This window comes from Eulemur rufifrons, chromosome 5 (assembly GCF_041146395.1).
Source record: "Eulemur rufifrons isolate Redbay chromosome 5, OSU_ERuf_1, whole genome shotgun sequence".
Lineage (NCBI taxonomy): Eukaryota > Metazoa > Chordata > Mammalia > Primates > Lemuridae > Eulemur > Eulemur rufifrons.
The window spans coordinates 52,356,560-52,378,700 of NC_090987.1; the positions used below are offsets into that span (position 1 = coordinate 52,356,560).

The 22,141-nt window shown below is 48.3% G+C and overlaps 1 protein-coding gene across 5 annotated transcripts in view; it reads right to left on the reverse strand.

Annotated features, from left to right (window-relative positions):
* Positions 1-22,141, reverse strand: part of LDLRAD4 (low density lipoprotein receptor class A domain containing 4) — a 405,759-nt gene that overhangs the window by 183,161 nt on the left and 200,457 nt on the right. For 4 of the 5 annotated variants that reach the window (XM_069468559.1, XM_069468560.1, XM_069468558.1 and 1 more), the window contains one exon: positions 3,618-3,758. The exons of the other annotated variant lie outside the window; for it this stretch is intronic. In XM_069468559.1, the coding sequence (XP_069324660.1) occupies positions 3,618-3,758 (141 nt within the window). The remainder of the gene's footprint in view (positions 1-3,617; positions 3,759-22,141) is intronic. 5 annotated transcript variants of the gene reach the window in all.

The window sequence follows — 22,141 nt, forward strand, 5'->3', positions numbered from 1 at the left end:
TTCAGCCTGAGTGTACTCAGACATCAGAGCCTTGGTCAGAACCTGGGTTCCTCCAGGTGGGAACAACGTATTGCAGATCAAATACGCCAATGCGTTCTTAAATAGGAGCTAGAATGAGGCGCCATTTGTTTTTCTGGAGTGTAGCATGTTATGGGCAAGAATTTCTGTGCACTTTGATTTTCAAGGTGGAGAGGAGGGGAGTCTTGTTCCCAGAGTTAACACTCCATGAAAGGCATGCTGTCCATCTGCTGCAGGAAACGCACTGGTAGATGATCCAATAAAAAATGTATTGTCTATTGAAACCACTCACACGTGGGGAGCCTCCAAGGCTCGTCACGCAGCTATTAACGGGAAGTAAAATGCCGTTCGTTTACTATATATTCTTGCCCCACAGGCGGCAGGGAAGAGAACATATATTCATTCAATATTCTATCACCCTCAAGGCTTCATCCATCCTGAAGCCAAACGCTAACAACAGCGGCAACAAAGGGCAGGGAAGCTACCACCTTTCCCAGAAGTTCCTGACCACAAAAAGCAGCCCAGCCACGACCAACTCAGAGTGAGTGTCCCCATATGACACCTCTGTGGCTTCCTCTGGTGCCTGCAGAGAACCAGGCAGCCACAGGCCAGGTCACCACGGGCACCTTCAGCTGGAATACCCCCCAGCGAGCCTCCCCATGGGCAGATCAGGTGAGAAACACCCAGAATCTCTGTGCAAACTCACTCTTGGACACCTAGAAATTCCTGTTCCATGTGAAGAGTGGCCCTGATGTTAAAGTCGGATAATACGAAGCCACAGTGACTCACCTCCCCGAGAAACAGCCAAGCAAGGAGTGGCTACAATGACGATCACAATGCGATGACGGAGACCACGCTGCTCACGAGCATTATTTCATCTAAAGCCTCATAAGGCAGAAATCATGCCTGCTTCACAGACAGACTCATCACTTCCCCAAGCAGAAACTTGAGCCCAGGTCAACCTGAGGCCACAGCCACCGCCTCGCCCTTGTCATTCTGTCTCACAGCTCTCCAGTCTCCATAAAGGGAAGGTCGTCATAACTAACTCCCACTTTCGCTGTAACGACACAAGTTCCAGCTGTATCCGAGCAGGACAGGCCACCAAGTTGCCAGCAGGACCTTAGGGTCCCTCTGCTGGGGAGCAGGTGAGCCACTTATGGATATGCACGTGCTCCCCTGGCTTCCAGGCTCACGTTTCTGGAGATGAGTGGAGAAGATGTCTGGAAATAGGCCTTAGAAGTCAGGCAAGAATACTGACGAGAAAGGGAGCGAGAGATGGAAGGGACTAGCGCAGGAGGGAAGAGGGTTGAAACAAGCAAGACCTCGTGAGGATCTGGCAGCGAGGGAGAGTCCCTGACGCACGGAGAGAGCCTGCGCAGTGCCTGGGCGGGACCGGAGGCGGGGCCTGCCCGCCGTCCGTGCAGAGCTCGCAGATCCCGCCAAGTACGCACACGGCCCTGACATCCTCTCCACAGTCCATCGTGGGCGTCTGCTGTTACTTAATCTAGAGAAAGCAAAGTAAGAAGCTGCCTTTACACTGTGCTTTCCCTTTTAAGACCCCTGGCTTGAATCCAGCTAACCTATACTGGGTGCTCAGTACTTGGAAGATTCTGTTCTATGTGATCTACATCCCACGTCATGCCCAGGCAACCATTCTTTTTTTTTTTTTTTTTTTTTTTTGAGACAGAGTCTCACTCTGTTGCCCAGGCTAGAGTGAGTGCCGTGGCGTCAGCTTAGCTCACAGCAACCTCAAACTCCTGAGCTCAAGGGATCCTCCTGTCTCAGCCTCCCGAGTAGCTGGGACTACAGGCATGCACCACCATGCCCGGCTAATTTTTTCTATATATATTTTTAGCTGTCCATATAATTTCTTTCTATTTTTAGTAGAGATGGGGTCTCGCTCTTGCTCAGGCTGGTCTCGAACTCCTGAGCTCAAAGGATCCACCTACCTCGGCCTCCCAGAGTGCTAGGATTACAGGCGTGAGCCACCGCGCCCGGCCCAGGCAACCATTCTTATGTCCCCATGTGCAGAGGAGGGCACAGAGGCATACAGGGTAACACAACTTGCCCACCTGCCATGCAAGTGCCTGGCCCAGGACCCCGACCCAGCAGTCTGGCTTGGAGCAAGCACATCCTCACTCACGGGTCGTTTTACTGTTTGCTGTGGGGCACCTGAACATTTCCCATCCGTGGGAAAGGCAGGCAAGAGGCTCCCGCGGTGCTGCTGGCCCTCTGGCACACTGCTGCCTGCTGGCCCTCGGGGAGGTGCCCCCACTCCCAGCCCCTGGTACACCCCAAAGCTCTCTTCCCTCTGCCCTGTCTTGTTTCTGGGCACTCAGTAGGACATGCACAGTATGCCCAGGCCATCTGGGACCTGGAGAGACCCCGAGCCTGCGGGCCAGAGGATTCAGCTGGGGGGACGCAGCGCTGCCAAAGGCTATGGCACAAAACATGCCCAGAGGAAAACTCGGACCAAGGGCCAAGAAAGCACACACCTAACCCTAACCTCTGCGAACTGTCCACAGACTGCAGGGATGGGACTTGAAGAACACCCAATCTAAGAAAATGCAAACTGACACAATAGAAAAACTTGAGGAAAACTATTTGTGTTGCTAGACTCTTGGATTTGGCAAGCACAAACAGAAGACTCGGAAGTCACTGGAGCACGGTGGCGTTTATGCTGGGGCGTGTGCAGCTGGCCCCAGTGCAGAGACGCAGGAGCAGTGGAGAAAACGGTTTGAACATCTCCACCCACGTGCACATGTGCAGCACTGTGTTTAGGTAGTCTAATTTCCATTCACAAACGTTTTAAAATCTGTATCACATTTAACTCCTTAAAATAATGAGAGGAAATCTGGGGAGAGAAGCTGAATGATCTCATAAGAGGCCCCTGAAGAGGGTCCCCCGTTCTCCCCAAGATCTGCAGCTGGGACAAGATCCTCACCCTCCACCCACCCCCTCAGCCCACGGAAACAGAAAACAATAAACCGCTTGCCTAAGAGAGGCACAACAGGGTTTCAAAGCTGCCTTCTCTCTCCTTCCTTATCAGAAAAACCAAGAAATCATCACAAATCAATGTTCAAACTCTGATTTCACTTTTTCAAGTTCAAGAAATGCTCTAAGCCTCAGCCTTGGAGCTTCACACCTGTAAACCTCTCTCTCGTTGTTTTCCGTCTGGTATCTAACAGGAAAACACGTGATCAGAACCTTTAAAAGTCCCATCTAAATTTTTCTTTCTTATTTAAATTATATGATTAACTACGGACCCTCCACATATCTTTGCTCATTTGTGATAAGACTGGGGTGAAGAACACGAAATCAACACACGACTCCTTGGAATCCAGCCAGCGTGTCTCAGGTGAGCACCACAAGCCTATTTCGAAGCACAGTGCCACTGACCATCTCGGAGGACAGAACAAATTTCCCACTTTTAGACATGCCATCTCTCTATCCTAAGAAGAGGAAACGTTTACTTTGTGAAAATTCAAATCTCCTTCCTTAACCAGAAAATAGTATCCTTCCCACTCCCAACGACCCCACCTCCTGACCACTCCAAACCACATCAGACGGGCGCCGCCAGGGTTCAAGGAGGGACTTACAGTTGAAGATGCCAGGAGGAGGGTGCTCAGTCACCAGGAGACAGTTCTCTTCGTCACTGTTGTCCCCACAGTCGTTCTGTTGGTTACAGACCAGCGAACCAAGATACAAGCATTTACCGCTGGTGCAGGTGAATTTGCACTCTGAAAAGTACAATATAAAGCATGAAGCAGTCAATGCCAGCTTGGTGCTCTCGAGTTGCTATGTCGTCGGTTTTGCTTTCCCCCACTTGCATGCCATGGTGGTTTGGGAGCTCAGACTATCTGGAGATCCCAGGAAACTAAACTCAGAGAAGGGCCATCTGGGCAAGGACCTGCCTGCTTCGAGATGCACAGGGTGGTGCCCCCTGCACTCTGCGGGGCACTCTCAGGCCTGCCACACGCTACTCACCCCGTGGCACTGCCCACACACGAGTAACACACGTGCTCTCTTTCTTCCCACCACCTGCCCTGCCACAGTCATAGCTGTGGGGCTCCATTATTCTGCTTGGAAGCATCCTTGGCAGCTCTCCACACCTCTGAGGACGGGGGAGCCTGCGCAGCCTGCAGGGCATGGCTCACACAGGAGCTCCAGCTTGACAGAAAGGGGCCCATACGTTTTATTTCCAACTTGCCACGGTGAAACTCCGGGCAAAATCTTTAACCTCTCTGGTGTTCATTCATCCCATGCCTAAGAAACCCCGGGCTTAATACCGGGCAGGGGTAGCATTGATTTTATAATTTAAAGCATGTGAAATATTTAGCTCTCGGCTAAAGGACCACGCTGGTGAATTATAAAAATAGGACAGAGCCCATACCCAAATCCCTGTAGGCCACACTAAACACAGGAGCCTTGAAATCTGTGCAAATCAATATTTGAAAATGGAATTTACTTTTACAGGCATTTAAAATAAATTTTCAAACACATTACTATCAACTTAAGCAATTAAGGATAAAGGAAATTATACAGTTACATACACTTGAGCACATAAAGGTCCACATACCCTTACAGGGACTATCAGTTTGCGTTCTGACTATGAGAGTTTTCCTAGAAGCACCCGCAGAAGCCGGCGGAATTCACGCAGCGTGGCCCGCGCGGGGCAAGGCTGGCAGAAAGAGCATCGGGAAGAATCCCGGGTTCCCCGGGTCCGTCCCCCGCTGCTGCTGACCAGCACGGCCTCCTCCTTTCTCCAGGCCTCGGTTCTGCCTGTCTGGAATAAGGGCGGGAGGCCTGGACCGAGTCCGCAGCCCTTTCAAATCTAATGTCCATTATTCAACTAAAAGACTGGGCATCAGCACACGGGCCTCTTCCAGCCACGCTAGCCACGCCGGGGCTGACTGCAGCCCACGAAGGGAATGACCCCTTACCTGCTGCAAAGACACAGAACTTAAGTCCTCAAAGTATTTTTGTGAACCCATATCAAAGGGGTATTATAATCCTCCATTTGTTCACATTCTCCTAAAAGAGTACAGAAAAAGAAACCAGCCGCACCGCTGACCTAGTTTAGAATAACATGTGAACGCAGCCAAATGCACGCCCACGGCTCCTGGCTGGCACCGCCCCGGTGAGGGAGTCCGTGTGCCAGCACCGCCCGCCACGTGGTGGAGCCGCGGCAGGAGCCACCCTCGTGCTCTCCCTGAGGTGGAAAGATTAAAATCCAGCTGTATGAAATCACATTTATGAAGTGACTTTTTTTTTTTTAACTTAATGTAGAAAAAGGATGTCAAGGGAAAAATTTATCTTCTTTTCCAAAAGAAATATTGGACTTTGGGTTAAGACCAAACATGAAAAGGACATGAAGCAAAAACAGGTCCTCTCAGTGGTGCTGAGATGGTCGTTGGAAAAAAGGGAATACTAACGTGAATTGAATCAAACTCTAAAAAATTAACCGTTGCTGTGGTTTGAAAGGATCCGAGGTTAGACCACCACATTCAAATACGTGTGGAACTTTAAACCACAAGGCAAATACAACCACATCCACACTTTACTGGTTTTAGTAACAACTTGTTTGAGGGAAACACAACATATTTGCAAGGAAATGAATTATGTGATTCACTGATTCACATGACCAAGGCTTTAGCCCTACGTTACGTGCTAGGGACTGAGACACGGAAACACGGAAATGAACGAGCCGGCCCTCTTCAAAGGGCTTACAATAGGAACTTTGAAAATGTGAGTCGTGGCTGATTTGTCAGCTCCTGCAAAGCCCACATATTTTGCTTCTTTACATCCTTCAAATCTAGAGCTCGGCCCAACCTGTAACAGGTACTTGGTGAATCTGATCTGAGTCCCCTGAGAACCTTGTGACACGACCAGGGCAGATAATATCATTCCCATTTTATTCCATTTTGCCCCCCCCCACCATGCTGCCTCAGTTTCCAAATCCACTTCCATACATGCACGTAATGGGCATGGCCACACGCATAACTAAGTTCTCAAAACTGCTTATTTTCTTAAGCAGGCTTAACATCCCTCAGGAAACACCAACAAGGCTTGTGCTGATTTGCTTAGAAAGCTCTTACGTCTTAGATAATGGAAATATCAACATCAAATTCATAAAACCTAAATCTCCATGGTGAGTCATTAGCCCCCACCTCAGACTACAGGTCTTTCCATCACACGGGCACTGGAATCAGAGTGACTGGACTAAGAATTCCAATTTACTGGCTTCTTGATGTGATATAGAAAATACTAGAAAATTGCTATAGTGTTATTAAGTGTTAAAGATTAATTCTAAAGCTGGAATGAAACTGCAGACCAGAGTAAAGCATCTGTCCAAGTTAACGAAACTGGTGTTGACAGAGGCAGGCTTCCAACTCGATCCCGACTCACCCTCGAAGGCCCTCTCCTCTACGCCCTGCGTTCCAAAAGTGCAACGCGTTCCTATCTTCTAATAACTAGTTACCGTGATACTTCAAACAAATTAGTAACCCTCCAGGAAAGGCTCTCAGACTGGAATCACCTGGGTATCTTTCAGCAATCCTGATGCCTGGGTCCCCGCCAGGGCCCCTGCTCCCGTTGGCCTGAGGCCACCTGGACGGTGGGGTTACCTGCGCCCGCAGAAGGTTTCTGACGGGAGGCCCAGGTGGAGAACCACTGCCTGCTGAGAAGGAGGTGACTCACCTAGAGGAAGCCCCTCTTCAGTTAGTAGTATCTTATGGGAATGTTAAGTTGGTATTTGCTAATTTATAAAAAAGAAAACTGAAATATAATCTCTTAAGATAGGCAGGTATTTGGATAATTCCTGGCTACCAGGGCCAGTCCCTACAGCTGTGTTCTGTCAACAGGCTATTTCAGAAAGTTTGGAACCAATGTAGCTCTGATCCTGAACTGCACTTTGACTCACCAGACCTGCCAGGAAAGGGCCTCAGGGGAGTAGAAATCAAGTCAGGGAAGACAATAGAAAAAATTTAAAAATAGGCTTTCTTATAATATGTTGTTCATTCTTTAAGGAACTTGTTGAGTATTTCTGCCAAGCCAAAGTTGGGGAAATCGAGGATTGTTAAACATTAGAGACATTTTGGTGACAGGTCCATGGTGATTTCAGATGCACAGTACATACGTCGGAATGGAACACAGACTGAACAACTCAGGAGCCAGTGTTTCCTTCAGGAGCTACAGATTTATTAAAACCACTTGTAATATTTACATAATTCCTCTACTTAAAAAAAAAAAAAACGTTGGGACTTTTAAAGTGAAGAAAATGGCATTCTTTTTTGCCATAATTCCCTATTTGATTTCTCATGGAAAAGCCACAATCAACAATAGATTTTAGAATCACTGTACATACTTTTAGTAATAAAATTCTCTCCAAATTTGGGTCTTCTTTAGCTTCTCTACATTTCTACATAGAGCTTCTGAAGGATTTTTCAGTGTCTTGGAATTATCCTCGATTTATAAAATGCAAATGCTGAGAGGGGCCCAGAGACGTGCCGGCCCAAGCCCTCACCTCACAGGTGAGGAAACAGTTCAGAAGAAAATCCTGACTTTCCCAAAGCCAGAGAATGAATTCTCTGCAACGGAACGTAAAACCTGAGATGTCCACCAAACTGAGAGGAAAAACCATTTTTTCCTGAAGCTCATTCTAATTATGCACAAACTAATAGCAACCAGTTGGGCTATTCCATGTAAGATAGCACGAAGTTAGAGAACAATTAACAGGAAGAGAATTTCCTAATATTTTGTTACCTTTGAAAAAACAAGGAATTCTAAGGGTCCTGAATTCATGAAAGAAATAGAATATCCTAGGGTATTCCGTGAATTCCAAACTTATACACACAAAAAAGCTACATTTTAAAAAATGCTAAGGACTAACAGACCTTAACAATTTGAATATTCTAAACCTAAACTCGGATAGGATTCAAAGATAAATGCTCAATATTGACTTCCAGGAGAACAATCCAGCCTCACAGAGACTAAATTTAATCCACTTGGTAGAGTCAACATTCTATTAGTTAAAAGGCAATTGTTCTCCATTTTTCCTACACTCTTTTAAAGCCTTCGTTTTCACAGATACAATCTCACTCGCAAAATAAGGACCTATATACAGCATTACATCTCAGCTGTAAAATCAGCCTTTTTTGTGAATTGGCAAAGTAGTCTACATTAGTTATTCCTGTTAAAATTCATATAGCAACACTGACTCATTTAGTTCACACTTCTATCATTCACAAACCTGAAAACTGAGCGTGATTCTGGCTCCATATTGCTGACATTAACGTCTAGAACCTGCTCTCAGCTATGGGGGCCTTTTCAAAGTTCTTATGTTGCAAATGACAAAGAGGTCACATTTGGCCATTAGTAAAGTATTAAGTAAAGAATTAATCGGTTTATAAAATTAGTATAAATAATTTTACCATAATTAACGTAAGTTTACATTTCCTAAAATAGAGATGACAATAATATTTTTATTGATTTATATATACACTCCTATTCCCCTACAAGGTATAAGATTTTCTATAATAAAAGTAAAATTCAATGAAGATGGAAAACAATGAGTAAAAGACAAAAAAACATGAACCAGGAAACTCAGGGAAAGGGAGGAGAAAGCCTACCGAGGAGAGCTCTGGAACCTGTCAGCACCCTGACTTCCAAACAAACAGCTGCCCTGCCAGGAGGAAACCAAGGGCACACACCTGTGAGCCCTGCTGGCATGGGCAGCAGGACCCCAGTTACCCAGACTTTCTCCGCTTCTGACACTTAAGAGGATTTGTCTCTCTTTCTGTTAACGGGCGCTGTTCCACGTTGGTATCTGTGGGAATGGGAGGCTATCACAGATACCAACGTCATCAAAAAAGGGAAAGAACACTCCACACTGTCTCCCATAGCGGCCTTCAGGGAGGTTGGAATATTGGAGTTGTTTCTATAAAGGAAACCAAAAAACAGCATCCAGAAAGTCGTGATTTAGCTAATTATGAAGATAAAGCTTTGAGAATTTTCAGAAATGAGAAGTTGACCCTGAGGGCGATTTTTCTTCTTCTTTTTTTTTTTTAGACAGAGTCTTGTTCTGTTGCCCAGGCTAGAGTGCAGGGCCATCATCATAGCTCACAGCAACCTCAAACTCCTGAGCTCAAGCGATCCTCCCGCCTCAGCCTCCCAAGTAGCTGGGACTGGGAGCATGTGCCACCATGTCCGGCTAATTTTTCTATTTTTAGTAGAGACAGGGTCTCGCTCTTGCTCAGGCTGGTCTCGAACTCCTGAGCTCAAGCGATCCTCCTGCCTTGGCCTCCCAGAGTACTGGGATTACCAGCGTGAGCCACCGCGCCGGCCCCTGACAGTAATTCTTCTCAAAGGTCAGCCTTTGACGGCATGTGAATGCCGTAAGGATGATAGGGGTACACACTCTCCCATGAAATTTTTCAACACAAGGTGCACGTGTTGAGAACCCCGAGAGAAGATGTCACATGCAGCACATCGTCAACATCGATGTCTCTGGAAACCCGAGGGAGGAGATGAGCAGAGGCTGCTCACGCCTCCCCTGGCGTCACACGGCCACCTACACACTCCACCAGCACTCGGCGTAAAGGCGCCAGCTCCACTGATGACACCCTGACCTCACTCAAAGACGGGCCAATGTTCCTGCTCATAAATTTGGAACAAAGGGAAATTTAATTTGAAGGTTTATATTCTGTGTAATGAATTAAGTGACCCTACAAGCATTTAATGAAAGTCCTATCTTAAGTGGTGCTGCTGAAGCCACAGTTGTCCTTCACAAAGATGAATATGACCTGATAAAGGAGATTTCCCCTATAATAAGATTAACATAGAAGAGCCTCTCATCAAAGAGACAAATAAAAATTTTTTAAAAACTCAATCTATTTTATGATATGGCTTATCGCTCCCATTACAGGACTGAAAAGATGATTTTAATGAGTCTCAAATTCTATGAGAACAGTAAGTGAAAATGCACAACGTGCTCTTAAAAGTCCAAAGTACTCTCAGAATTTAGCTTCTAGTCCTACAATCACCGTTAGAGCAGCTTGAAAAAATTACCCAACTTTCCCTCAAAACACCATCAGGTATTTTAAAAGTCAGTAAAAGTCCTTTAGGGCTTGAAATAGCAGATAATGGTATTTCTTTTCTGTGTTTAAAACCAATGAAAATGAATGCATTTTCTGTGGTTTTCTGTATATAACATGTGAGGAGGTATTCTTATTAACTTCCTACCTAGAACAGTACTGAAAGTAAGTAGGTAAGACCCACCTGTAAAACTCACTGAGGAACAGAAAAGGCGTATCAATACATGCAATGTGCAAGGGAAAATGTTTTGTAAGGAGATGACCCATGTGTCAAGAGAGGCTACCTCCAGATGCCAGAGTCACTGACAACATCTACGTTTCCTGTGAATTTTTAGTGTGACTTTATAATCAGGAAAAATAAAAACCCTATTTTAAGGGGGAAAGTCTCTGTGAAAATCGAATGTTTATAGAATTCTAAACCATCAAAATCAGAATTTTAATGCACTAATAAAGTACCTAATTCCCTATGGTATCACATAAACAGAAATCCTGACACACAGCCCCCACCCTGCAAGGACAGACACTACCTCGGCCCCATCCGGTCTCATTTCAAGAAGTACGCACTGCGCACTTGCCACGGGCGGAGGCCAGGCAGGGATCCTACTGGGCAGGGACCCCACTAGGCAGGGACCCTGCCTGGGAGTGGGCGTGGGGTTGGCAAGGAGGTCCCGCGCCCTGCAGAGCCTGAGGCCACCGGCCGGAATACGGCTTCCACTCTGAGTGACAGCAGAGGCATCAAAGGATTTTGAGCTCAAGGACAGATACAGTGACATTTTAAAAAAATATTTGATTGCAGTACAAGTGTGTGTGTGTCTGTGCATGTCTGTGTCAGAAAGTCCAGCCCAATTGGTGTGTGCAAACGAAAAACACCCCTGCAACCAGTACCCTGATCAAGACGTAGAAAGGCACCCGAGGGTGCCCCTGGGAATTCTGACTTGCATCTCTCCAGGATCTCACTGTCTGCGATGCGGCAAACGGGTCTGGAAGGCCAGGCATCCCGTTGTTGAGAGTCCTGCGTGCCTTGCTGAGGACCGTTAATGGCCGTCAAACTACAGGTTTTAGACAAATGTACTTGAACGTAACGGGAACTCAACCGCACCAAGCATTCAGTACGTGCCACCCTGCACACCCCCACGACTGTGCTCCACTGAGAAAGCAGCACACGTCATGAAACCCAACCAGAGCTCCAAGCCGTCGGCTGGCGATGCCCTCCCACGAGTCCCAGGTGTGCGGGCGGCATTTATCCTCAGGTGTGGCACAGGCTGGGCCGTGAGGCTCCTCCTCCCCTGCCAGCCAGTCGTTCATCCCACATTCACGCACTGAGTCCTGTGCCGCTCTGGGCAGGGGGCACGGCCACAGGCCACTGTCCCGTGAGACTCAGGAACTGCCTCTCTCCCCTCTTACACTACATGTTTTGTTTATCCTGAGGCAAGAATCTTCACCTCTAGATTCCCTGTTGGTAAAATGAGGGGCCTGGATGAAGCCAGCAGTTTTTAATCTTTTCTCTGAACAAGCTGGGTGTCCCCCTTGGGGCCCCGGGACTTCAGCGGGGGCGTGGGGAGGAGCGGGCAGGGGCTGGGACAGGTGGCTCCAGTCTGCGCTCAGGTCAGGGTTCCTCGGAGACTTGTTTTGACAAAGGCACACCCAGCCGAAAGGTCTGAAAGTCTTTTTACATTCTACATTCTAGAAATCTTACGTTCTCAAAGTCCTTTCAGTTCTTGCAATCCATGATTCTGTAAAATTTTAAGAAAGGAATTTTAAAGAATGAAATCGCATTTTAGCTCTTTGGTAGTTTTTAAAATCTATTCCTGAATTCTGGACATCTTGAACCATGCTGATTATATCAACAGCTCCTCCACGGGGTGCTTCATACCAGCACACAAACATGCTATAATCCCGCATCTTAAAAAAATGCTCTGGTCCCTGTTCCCCATTTCTCTGCTCCCACGGTTAAACTCTGCAAATCTGTACCCACTGTCACTATTCCTGATTCTCCCCTAAACAAGTTCCAACCAGGCTTTGGACCCCACCACTGCCCCAGAGCTGCCCGTCCGGGTCCCCAGCAGCCTCCCTGTTGTATCTCAGGCCTCACCGCTCCCGACTGCGGCGACACAGCCAATCCCTCCCAGCACGGGAGCCGTGGCCTCCACGTGTCCAGGCACATGCCGCACTGCATCCTCCCTCTGGCACCTCCTCTCTCCCTCCTCTCCCCGCGACCTCTCCCCTGCAGGGCATCTCTCCGTGGTCCTGCCCATGCCCTCGTGATCCCAAGCAGGTCACTGACAACTCCCCCGCTTCAACTCCACTCTCCGTGGGCTCCAGACCCTCAGTCACCCATCCCACGTTCCCTGGGGAATGCCTAACAGACATCTCGACTCAACCACGCCCAGCACTGAATGCCCGTTTTCCCACCCAAACGTGCGTCAGTAGCTCCTCTATCTCAGAAACTTCATCTGAGACAGGGGAGACCCTGGGCCATCCTGAACCCTTTCCTTTCTCTTACGCCCCAAGTCATTAGAAAACTCCATCAGCTCCTTCGAAACATGTCCGGAAACTGGCCCCTTCTCACCACCTCACAGCAGCCACCCTGTCTAAGGTGCAGTCCCCTCTCACCTAGGTGACCTCATCTCCTCCCCATGTCCTTCCACCTTGGTCCAGTCACGAGAGAGCAGTGAGACCCTCCTGCTGACAAGGAAGTCTGGTCAGGCCTCTCCTCTGCTTAGAACTCCGCGGTGGCGTTCACTGTACTCAGAGCGAAGCCCGAGTCCTTAAAATGCACTTGACACGACCGACCCCAATCTGGTCCCCTGGTCGGCTCTCAGACCCTCCCTTCCCTCCCGTCACCACCTCCGGGCGCCCGGTCTCCAGGCCACTCCCGCAGCCCCTGGCTCACCCGCACGCGCTGCCCCGGCCAGGGCGTCCCGGGACCCTGCTCAGCGGACGCCCTGGCGGTCCTCAGGCCTCGCTCAGATGCCACATCTCCGGGGTCCTCACCGCGCTCCCCATCACACCCCAACTCCTGGCCCCTCCTCTCTTGCTTTATTTTTCCCTGCCACTCCTATTTCCAGCTAATGTTGTATTTTATCACACGCGTAATGCTGCTTGTCGCTTTTCCCCATTAGAACGCGACCTGTGGGAGGGCAGGGGCTTTGCCTGCCTGGTTTTACTGACGAATCCCCTGCGTCTAGAACGCGCCCTGTATGTAGCCAGTCAGCAGTCAGTAGATACATACGTGCTAAAAGAAATCAATGAGCAGAAGTAAAAGCCTGTTTGTTGGGAGGTTCTCACAGGAACCACAATTAACTACTGGTGTCCCTTTGGGTGAAGAAAATTTTCTCTAGCTGAGCGAACAGCCTCACTAGAAATACATACATGGAACATGAGGTAGGAAGGAGATAAAAAAAGAAGGAAACAAAAATATACTATTAGCAAATTGTGAAAGATTTTTCTAAGGCAAAGTGTAAGTTAAAATTACTGGCCAAATAGTTCCCCAGTTACCTGTGGTCTTCATCTGCGGAATCGTTCTCTCTAGTCCTCGAGGTCATAAATAGTGAGGCCTTTTCCATCTGTCCCCCCCAGTCACTTGGCTGAAGTCCTGAATCACAGTGTTCTCTCTCTGCGCAGCGCTCATGCGTTTTGCGGAGAAACTCTACCGTCTGGCTACGGCCGGACTGCAGGTTCCGGAAGCAGCCAGCTCCTCGCCTCGCGGCCCCAGCGCCCCGAGATCCGGGCGTGGACCGGGCTCTGCCCCGCAGCCTCGGCCGCAGGTGGATCACAGCGCCTCACTGTTCCCGTCTGGATCAAAACTGCCTCACTCTCTTGTCCAGAGCCTCCCGTGGCTGCTGCCCGGGGAAACAACGTCCACCCACATTTTATGATATTTGAAAATTTCTTTCTTCTGACTCTTCCACAAAATCTCAAAAACTTCTACCTTCTGAGACCTCCACAAAATCAACTCTCGCTGACCTCAAAGTGCCACAGGGCACCAGCTGCATTGACACCTGTGTCCCCTGTGCCCGTCTGCCCACACCGGGATTCCGAGGAGGCACCTCTCTCCTCCTGCCGTGGACAGTGGGATGCTCTGCTGCAGGAGAGCGGCCCTGGCCCCAGACAAGGAGGGTCTCTCAGTGCCCTCAACTGTCTCTGCGTCTCTGGATGGAGACCTCCGGGTACTCAGAAGATCGGTCTTTGGTTCCCACAACTAATCAGTTCTCAGCCAGGCAGCGAGGTGGGTGGAAAGTCCCGGCCACGCACGCCAGGCTGCACAGGGAGGGAAACCAGGGGGACCCGCGTGGCTCCCAGCAGGAGGCTGCGCTGGGCCGGGAGGGCAGAGGCCTCCGGCTGGGCACTCCAGTTCTACTCAGAGTCGGTGCTTTGTTGGGGAAACTGCACATTTCTGACAACCTGTGCCAGGTTAGGAGCCCAGGATCTAAGACAAAGACAAGATATTTTTGGTCCTAAATTTGCCCATTTCAGGCCTTTCGTAAAAACTTCTTTATGGTACCATGGGCCAATGAAGGATTTCCTGACTCCCTTTGCCTGTCTCCCCAGTAACCAAAAAGAGAGTATTTCTGGTAAATTTAAGAAACTTCAAAACAATTTGATTCATGACCAGGACCAGGGTCCTAAAACCCATCCTCCTTGTGGAACACTGACTGATAAAATCCTCACCTTCCAAAATGAAAAGGGAACCTGTCTTTCTGTTCAGTTCCTCCCCGAGGGCACAGCTGGTCGGGAGCTTGTCCCATGTGTGCGGTGGGACCTGCTGGCCCAGCACGCAGGAGCTCTGCTGCTGCAGGTCATTTGTCCCCAGACCTCTTCCCCCGGGGTCACCGTGCTCCACAGTCGGACCCTCGTGGAACCTTGGTCTCCCTGCCACAGTGCAAATCACTCTCACCCTTCACCTGGCTTCTCTTCCGCCCCCCACGCCCTGCTTCCGACAGACGAACCTCAAGCACCGTCCGTTCCCCACCCCAGGGTTCCCCAGCCACTGCTGCTGCTGAGCCCAGGTCGGCTGGAACGACAGCCACGGTGCGTCTGGGCCTGGATCCTGGAAGCCCCCAGGCCGTCCACCGCAGCACAGAAAGCCACACTGTCCTCACCCCAGCCCAGTGCTCCTGCCGCAGCCCCTCTGTCTTGCTCTGTCCTTAGTGACGACAGAAGTGACTGGTCACGTCCACCTGCAATACCCACTCGCACCCTTGACCATGGTTCTGAGCTTCCCCTTCGGCCTTGGCATCTCCAACTCCAATCCCCCTCGCTTCCCACGTCACTGCAGGGAGTGAACACCCTGCCGGGCACAGAGCTGAGTCTCCATCGTGCTTCACAGCCAGGCCAGGAGAGGTGTTCTCAGTACTGCTTCTCTGAGAAAATGTGTAAAACCGCACTCTGGAGGACGTAAAGGAGACCCCTGTAACACAGAATCTGCGTCCTAGAACACGCACAGCAACAAGCCCGTGAGGAAACAGCCCGAGCAACTGCTCCACACTCAGGAGTCACCCCAAGCGCCCGCTCAGGAGTCACCCCGAGCCCCGGCTCAGAGGGGCGGCCCTCCCAGCCCACGCCCAAGGCCACGTCCCCAGCTTGATTTTGTCCTGTAGCACCTTCCACCTTTGAATAAATCATATATTGACTTTTTGTTTTGTTTGTTTACTGTCTTCAGTCACTAGAATGTAAGTTCTCCCAAACACAGGGAATTTTCACAGTGTCTGGCATGCAGAACATTCGCAAAAACTCCTTGCGAGTGAAAGTTCATTCTGTCGAGTGGACTGCTCTTTCTGGATCATAAACACCATGTCACTCCTCTGCTTCAAATCTTTCAGTGGGTTCGCGACACCTCCGGGCCAGTCTGCATCAGCTACGTGCAGAAGGCCGCAGACTGCGTCCCAGCCGTCCTTCCAACCTCCTTCCCAGCTCTCCGCACATCCCGGACACTGAACTCACCTCCCGGTGGCTTTCCCATCCCCGCACCTTTATGCACACTGGTTCCCCTGCCGACAGCCGCCTGCTTCCCGCTCCTCTACCCGACCTTTTGCTAAATGCCTGCTGACCTTTTAGCAAAGAAATAAAAAAAGTTTTAAAAATGCCATGACTGTGAAGCCTTCCCCAGCATCCCCTCCCCACCCGGAATTAAGTGTCACTGCTTCCACATTCCCATGGCAACCTGCACACCCTCCGATACAGTGCCAGCCACCTTGCGGTCACTATCAGTCCATTCGTCTGTCCTGCCACCGGCGAGACATGTCATCTTTGCATCCTCAGTATCTGGCACAGCAGGTGATTAATAACAGCTTCTACTTAAGTGGAACAGAAAGCGCTGGGGGAGGGGAAGAGGGCGTCAGTGCACTTCGGGGCTGAGCTGTCTCATTCACTCGGACCCGACTGCGATGCTCTCGCCTCGGCCGTCCACACAGATGCACGAGCTAAGGGACAAAGACGTACTAAGAGCGGCACACGCTTCCTCCTAAGCCCGAGGGCCCAGTTGTCTGTGTTAATTTAAGCTATTAAAGCTGGGTAAATCATATAAACTAGTACATTTGTCTTCTCTCTACACTATATCTAAATTGGGAGCTAATAAAACACCGGAAGACATTTTATCTATTTTACACACAGAGTGAAAATTATACTCAGAAATTACAACATTTCAAAGAACACAGGTTTCCACGAGCAAAGGACACTGGGAAGGGACCAGGTGCATGCAGAAAATTCAAAGGAGAGGTCAGCGAGGAGAAATACGGATGCAGGAGAGGCTGGCGCAGGCGCACCTGGGCTCGGCCCCGCGGGACGCTGAGGGAGCTCAGGTCGCAGCACCACGGGAATGTGGTAAATGGGGCTTTCTTTAGTCTTCTTAAAATTAGAAACTTTTTCCCGCTAAAAGCCAAAAACCTTAAGAGTTCTATGTAAGCAGTGACTATGATTACCCAATATTAATGAGATAAATTAAAGGCTTCTAGACACCAACAGCTTTGCAGGCATTCAGGTACCAATGCGCTTCGCAGGTTAAATCGCGCCCAGCCAGAGAAAACTGCTGGGATTAACCCTGGAGCTTGCTGAACTCTCAGGCTGCTGCTAATAACTCCTGAGCCCCACTCCTGCCACAGGGATGCTGGAGAGCGTGTTACCATGGTCGAGTTGCAAGCACATAGCTCACAGCCTGGCACAGTAAATCAAAGAGGAAATTTGGACCTTTGTACCTAGGCGTTCTACCAAACGCCACACTCAAGTGCTCTCTGCGTTATAAAAGGCTGGTGCATGGCTTGCTGAGAGGGAAGAGGAAAAAAACAGATCAGGTTGCTATAGATAAGCCAGAAAGCACAGTTTTTAATTGGTTGCTGCTGTTTTTTAACAAGCATACATTTGCAGCAGTGTTTCTCTTTATTTGTAAGTGACAGCTAGTCAGGCCTTACTGAGCCAGAGAGAGACTATCGCTTTTCTTGGGGACAGGAAGGGCTGGAGCTCAGGCCACCAGCTCTCCTTCTGACTCCGTCTGGCCGTCCCCCTGCCCGCAGCGCTGACCTGCCACAGTGCCAGCCCCACCTGGACCGCACACTGAGCCACCTGTTCCATAATTGTGAATGCTGGATGACCAAAGGAATGATAAAATGGAATGAATTATTAATAAAATTATATGTATTGGCTAAAAGTTGCAATTAATTCGGTAACACTTAGGGATAAAAGAGTAATTTGGTAATCACAACAGAAATTAACATGTTTGAAAAAGAGTTCCTCCCAGGTAAGGGAGTTTTGTGTTGGGTCTACAAGTGCATCAGAAGCCCAGGTCAGCCAGTCAGTCGGACCCCCTCAGTCACCGTCCTGCCCAGGCCCTGGATTTACAGTGTCAGGGACCCCGCTGTGGTGCCGGGCCCCACTGGCCGCTTCCCCGCGCTCTGCAGTGCGCTCGTCCTGAGACTGCCCCACGCCGGTGAGCACCTACATGCCTGTCTACAGCTACGTGGCATCTTTTAATGCTCTAAATAGCAATTAGGGACACAACCAGGCAGATGGAGCAGCCCCTCGGAAGAACATCCACAAAACGCAGGGCGGGCGGAGACGGGAGGCGCCTTACTCCGCTCGAAGGCCAGCACTTCCATCCTCGGTGACCAGGGCCACGGGACTCTATGAGTTGGGAAGAGCTGGGCTTGGCTGGAACAGAAGCTGGGCTCTCGCTCACCCTGGGCACGAAGGCCTGCCCCAGTGTCTCTGTGGCCTCGGACACGGTACAGCTTCGCGGTTCCCCAGCAGACTAACCGAAACGAAAGCAGTCACCTCTCCAACCCCGGCCCAGCTGGCACCAGTTGCCCTTAACTTTTTCTTTCTTTATCATTCCTACTGTTATTTCAAGTGTTCAATCACTCATCATTCAGTCAACAGATACTATATGCCAGGTACTGTCTTAGGGGCTCTTTGCCAAGATCTTAGATGGGGAAACTGAAGCTTAGGAAACATAAATGAGTGGCAGGTCACCTGGGAAAGGACAAGAAACCTTTCTGTGCATGCTCACTCACTGCCCCGCCCCTTCCCTGGGCGCCCTGCCCACACCTGGCCATGGGGTGTGGCGGGGGTGGAGGGGGGGGAAGGGGCAGGGAGGGGGGCTCAGAGCTGATGGAGCCACAGCACCCGGCGACGGAAGCACAGCCCTGGCGGCTTCCTGAATGCCACACGCCCTCCTTGCCGACCCACTGGCTCCTACACAGCCCAGGACATGCATGATCTGCAGATGAAAGAGTCAAAACACACAAAAGTATTCCCACGCAGGCCCAGAAACGAGTGCCCACAAACAACCCCCCCCCCACAACACACACACCGAGGGCTGAAACGGGCACATCCTGAACATACCCCATCTAGAGGCTCAGAAAAATGTTTGTTTGCGCTCAATGCAGAAAGATATTTTCTGCTCCTTTTAAGGAGCAGTGATGATTCTGCTCGGTGCCCCCTGGTGTGCCCTTCTCTGTGCAGCATGAAGGAGATTCAGGGAGCTTCTCCAGCCCGTCACAGCAGCTGGCGCCCTCTCGGATGAGGGGGTCTTGCTGACTTCAGTCCCACGAGGCTGCACTGAAGTCCTTGTCCACTGCCCCAGTTTCTTTAACGTAACTAAAGTCTTCTGCAGTGTCCAGACCATTGTAAACTGAGTATTCCATGGTCATCGTCACCTCTGCAAAGCTCAGGACGTGGGCACTCAGGGCTGGCCAGGGACCATTGTGTGCTGGAACCCAGGTAAGGAAGCTCTGCATGGGGTCCTGGAGCCTGAGGGAAGTTTTACCTTGGACATCTCTAGCAGGACAAACATCAGGGTTCAGCGCTGGGGCTCTGGACTCTAAACTCTGATTTCCCTACAAAATAAATGCTAAGCTGGGTCACATACTTAAGCTACACTTTCCTCATGTGTAAACGGGAGTAAAACCCCTCCCAGGCAGTGCGGGGAGACAGGCGTGCAGAACACCCAGACTGCATCCTGGCAAACAGAGGCTCAGCAGACGCTGGCTGTTTTCAGTGTAATGTCTTTTATGGGTGGTAATATTATTTTCTATGATTATTATAATTGCCCTCTTACAAATCTCACCCTTAATGCTTATCTTAGAGTGAGGTTTCAAGAGAAATTGCAACAATATAGTGTGTGGCATTCTGGACAATCTAACATGAGCAATTTTTAGCTCATAATCTACTATTTATACTTCTGTTGATTATTTGTTTCTAATAAAGAAAACAATCTCTGCTTTGTCACTTTTACACAATCTGCTGCCAACCTCAAATGTTTCTTCATGAAGTTTATCTTCCATTAAGGTCCATGTTCTTTACTTCCGTGCAGAGCTGAGATGTTAAAGAGACATTCTGTGCTCTGCTGGGCGGTACCCCAAGAACCCTTGCTTTAAAGAAGGTTCTCAATATTGTAAGTGTCATTTTTCCCCAATATAAACCACGAAGTGTGCTGGCCAGTTAACAAGGGACAAAACAGTTGATTCTCCTCTGAAAGTAAATGCAGAACAGTACAGAGATTCTTTCCTCTTCCATAGTACTTGTACACGTAATTTATTCATAATGCACGCCTTTCAGTGAGACCACCTCGGCAATGTCTGTGCACCGGGTGCTTGCGCGAAAACGTGCACATGAAAGTGTGTCCAGTCTTCTACCAGCTAAGTCAGAGATCACAGAATGTTAGGGCTGGTAGAGACCCTACACATTACGTTAACCAACTCCCTTATTTTAGAGCTGAGAAATTATAGGTCCAAAGAAGAAAGAAGCTATAATATGGCATGGTAGCACTAGAATCAGACAGCCTGGGTTCAAATCCTGCTGCAACCACTTATTACCTGTGTGATCTTAGGCAAGTTACCTAACCTCTCTCGGTCAAGGTTTGCATGCCTATAAAATGCAGATAATGATAATATCTACTTATGTAGATATTTTAAGAATAAAACTATGTAATTCATGTAAAGAACTTAAAAGACTCCCAGATAGATACTATTAATCGATCTGCAACTAAGGTTGGGCCAAACCATGATCCAAAACTTTGGCTGAATGACTTCCAAACTAATTGCTTTCCTATATGGATTGTCATTTATATTGCACAATATGTTGTAAAATGACTCCAAATTAAACATCAATGAATATATATCTGTATTGTACATGTCCATGTACCAAGGTCCTTGTCCCAAAACCTATGTAGATCCCCAAATGTCCAGATGCCATTATAACACTTAATGTTCCCAATAAAATACACCAAAGTACAACTGAAAAATTTAAGGGACTCCTACAGATCGTGAATAATTCTATAAATATAGCCCTAAGATCATCTGTAAAGCTAATAAAACATTCGAACTGGAGCACTTACTACAAACTTTCATTGTTGGTGACGAAGGGACATGAAAATTTTTCTTGCTCATTTTCCTGAGTTCTATATAGATTCTAGTTATCAGCCCTGTATCAGATGCATAGCATGCAAAATTTTCTCCCATTATGTAGGTTACCTATTTGCTCTAATGATAGTTTCCTTGCCTGTGCAGAAGCTTTTTAATTTGATCAGGTCCCATTTATTTATTTTTGTTATTGCTATGACTGCTTTGGGGGTCTTCCTCATAAATTCTTTGGCCAGGCCAATGTCTATAAGAGTTTTCCCAACATTTTCTTCTAGAATTCTTAAGGTTTCATGCCTTAAGAATTTAAGTCTGTTATCCATTGTGAGTTGATTTTTGTGAGAGGTGAAAGGTGTGGATTCTGTTTCACTCTTCTACATGTGGCTATCCAATTTTACAGCATCATTTATTGAACAGGGATTCTTTTCTCCAGTGCATATTTTTGTCTGCTTTGTCAAAGATCAGACAGCTATATGAGGATGGTTTTATATCTGGGTTCTCAGTCCTGTTCCATTGGTCTATGTCTCTGTTCTTGTGCCAGCACCATGCTGATTTAGTCACTGTAGCCTTGTAGGATAGCTTGAAGTCTGGTAAATTGATGCCTCCCAATTTGTTCTTTTTGCTTAAGATTGCTTTGGCTACATGAGGTCTTCTCTGTTCCATACAAAACATAGAATTACTTTTTCTAGATCTGCAAAAAATGACATTGGTATTTTAATGGGGATTACATTGAATCTGTAGATCACTTTGGGTAGTACAGACATTTTAACAATGTTAATTCTGTTGACCCACGATCATGGGATGGTTTTCTACTTGTTTACATCCTCTGCTGTTTCCTTCCTCAGTGTTTCATAGTTCTCCCTGTAGAGGTCTTTCACCTCCTTAGTTAAATATATTCGCAGGTACTTTATTTTCTTTGTTGTTATTGTGAAAGGTATTGAGTCTTTGATTTGGTTCTCAGTTTGACTGTTGTTGGCATATATGAATGCTACTGATTTGTGTACATTGATTTTGTAATCTGAGACTTTGCTGAATTTATTTATCAATTCCAGTAATCTCTTGGCAGAATCTTCAGAGTTTTCTAGATATAAGATCAAATAACCCAATTAAAAAGTGGGCAAAGAACATGAACAGAAACTTTTCAAAAGAAGATAGACTAATGGCCAACAAACATGAAAA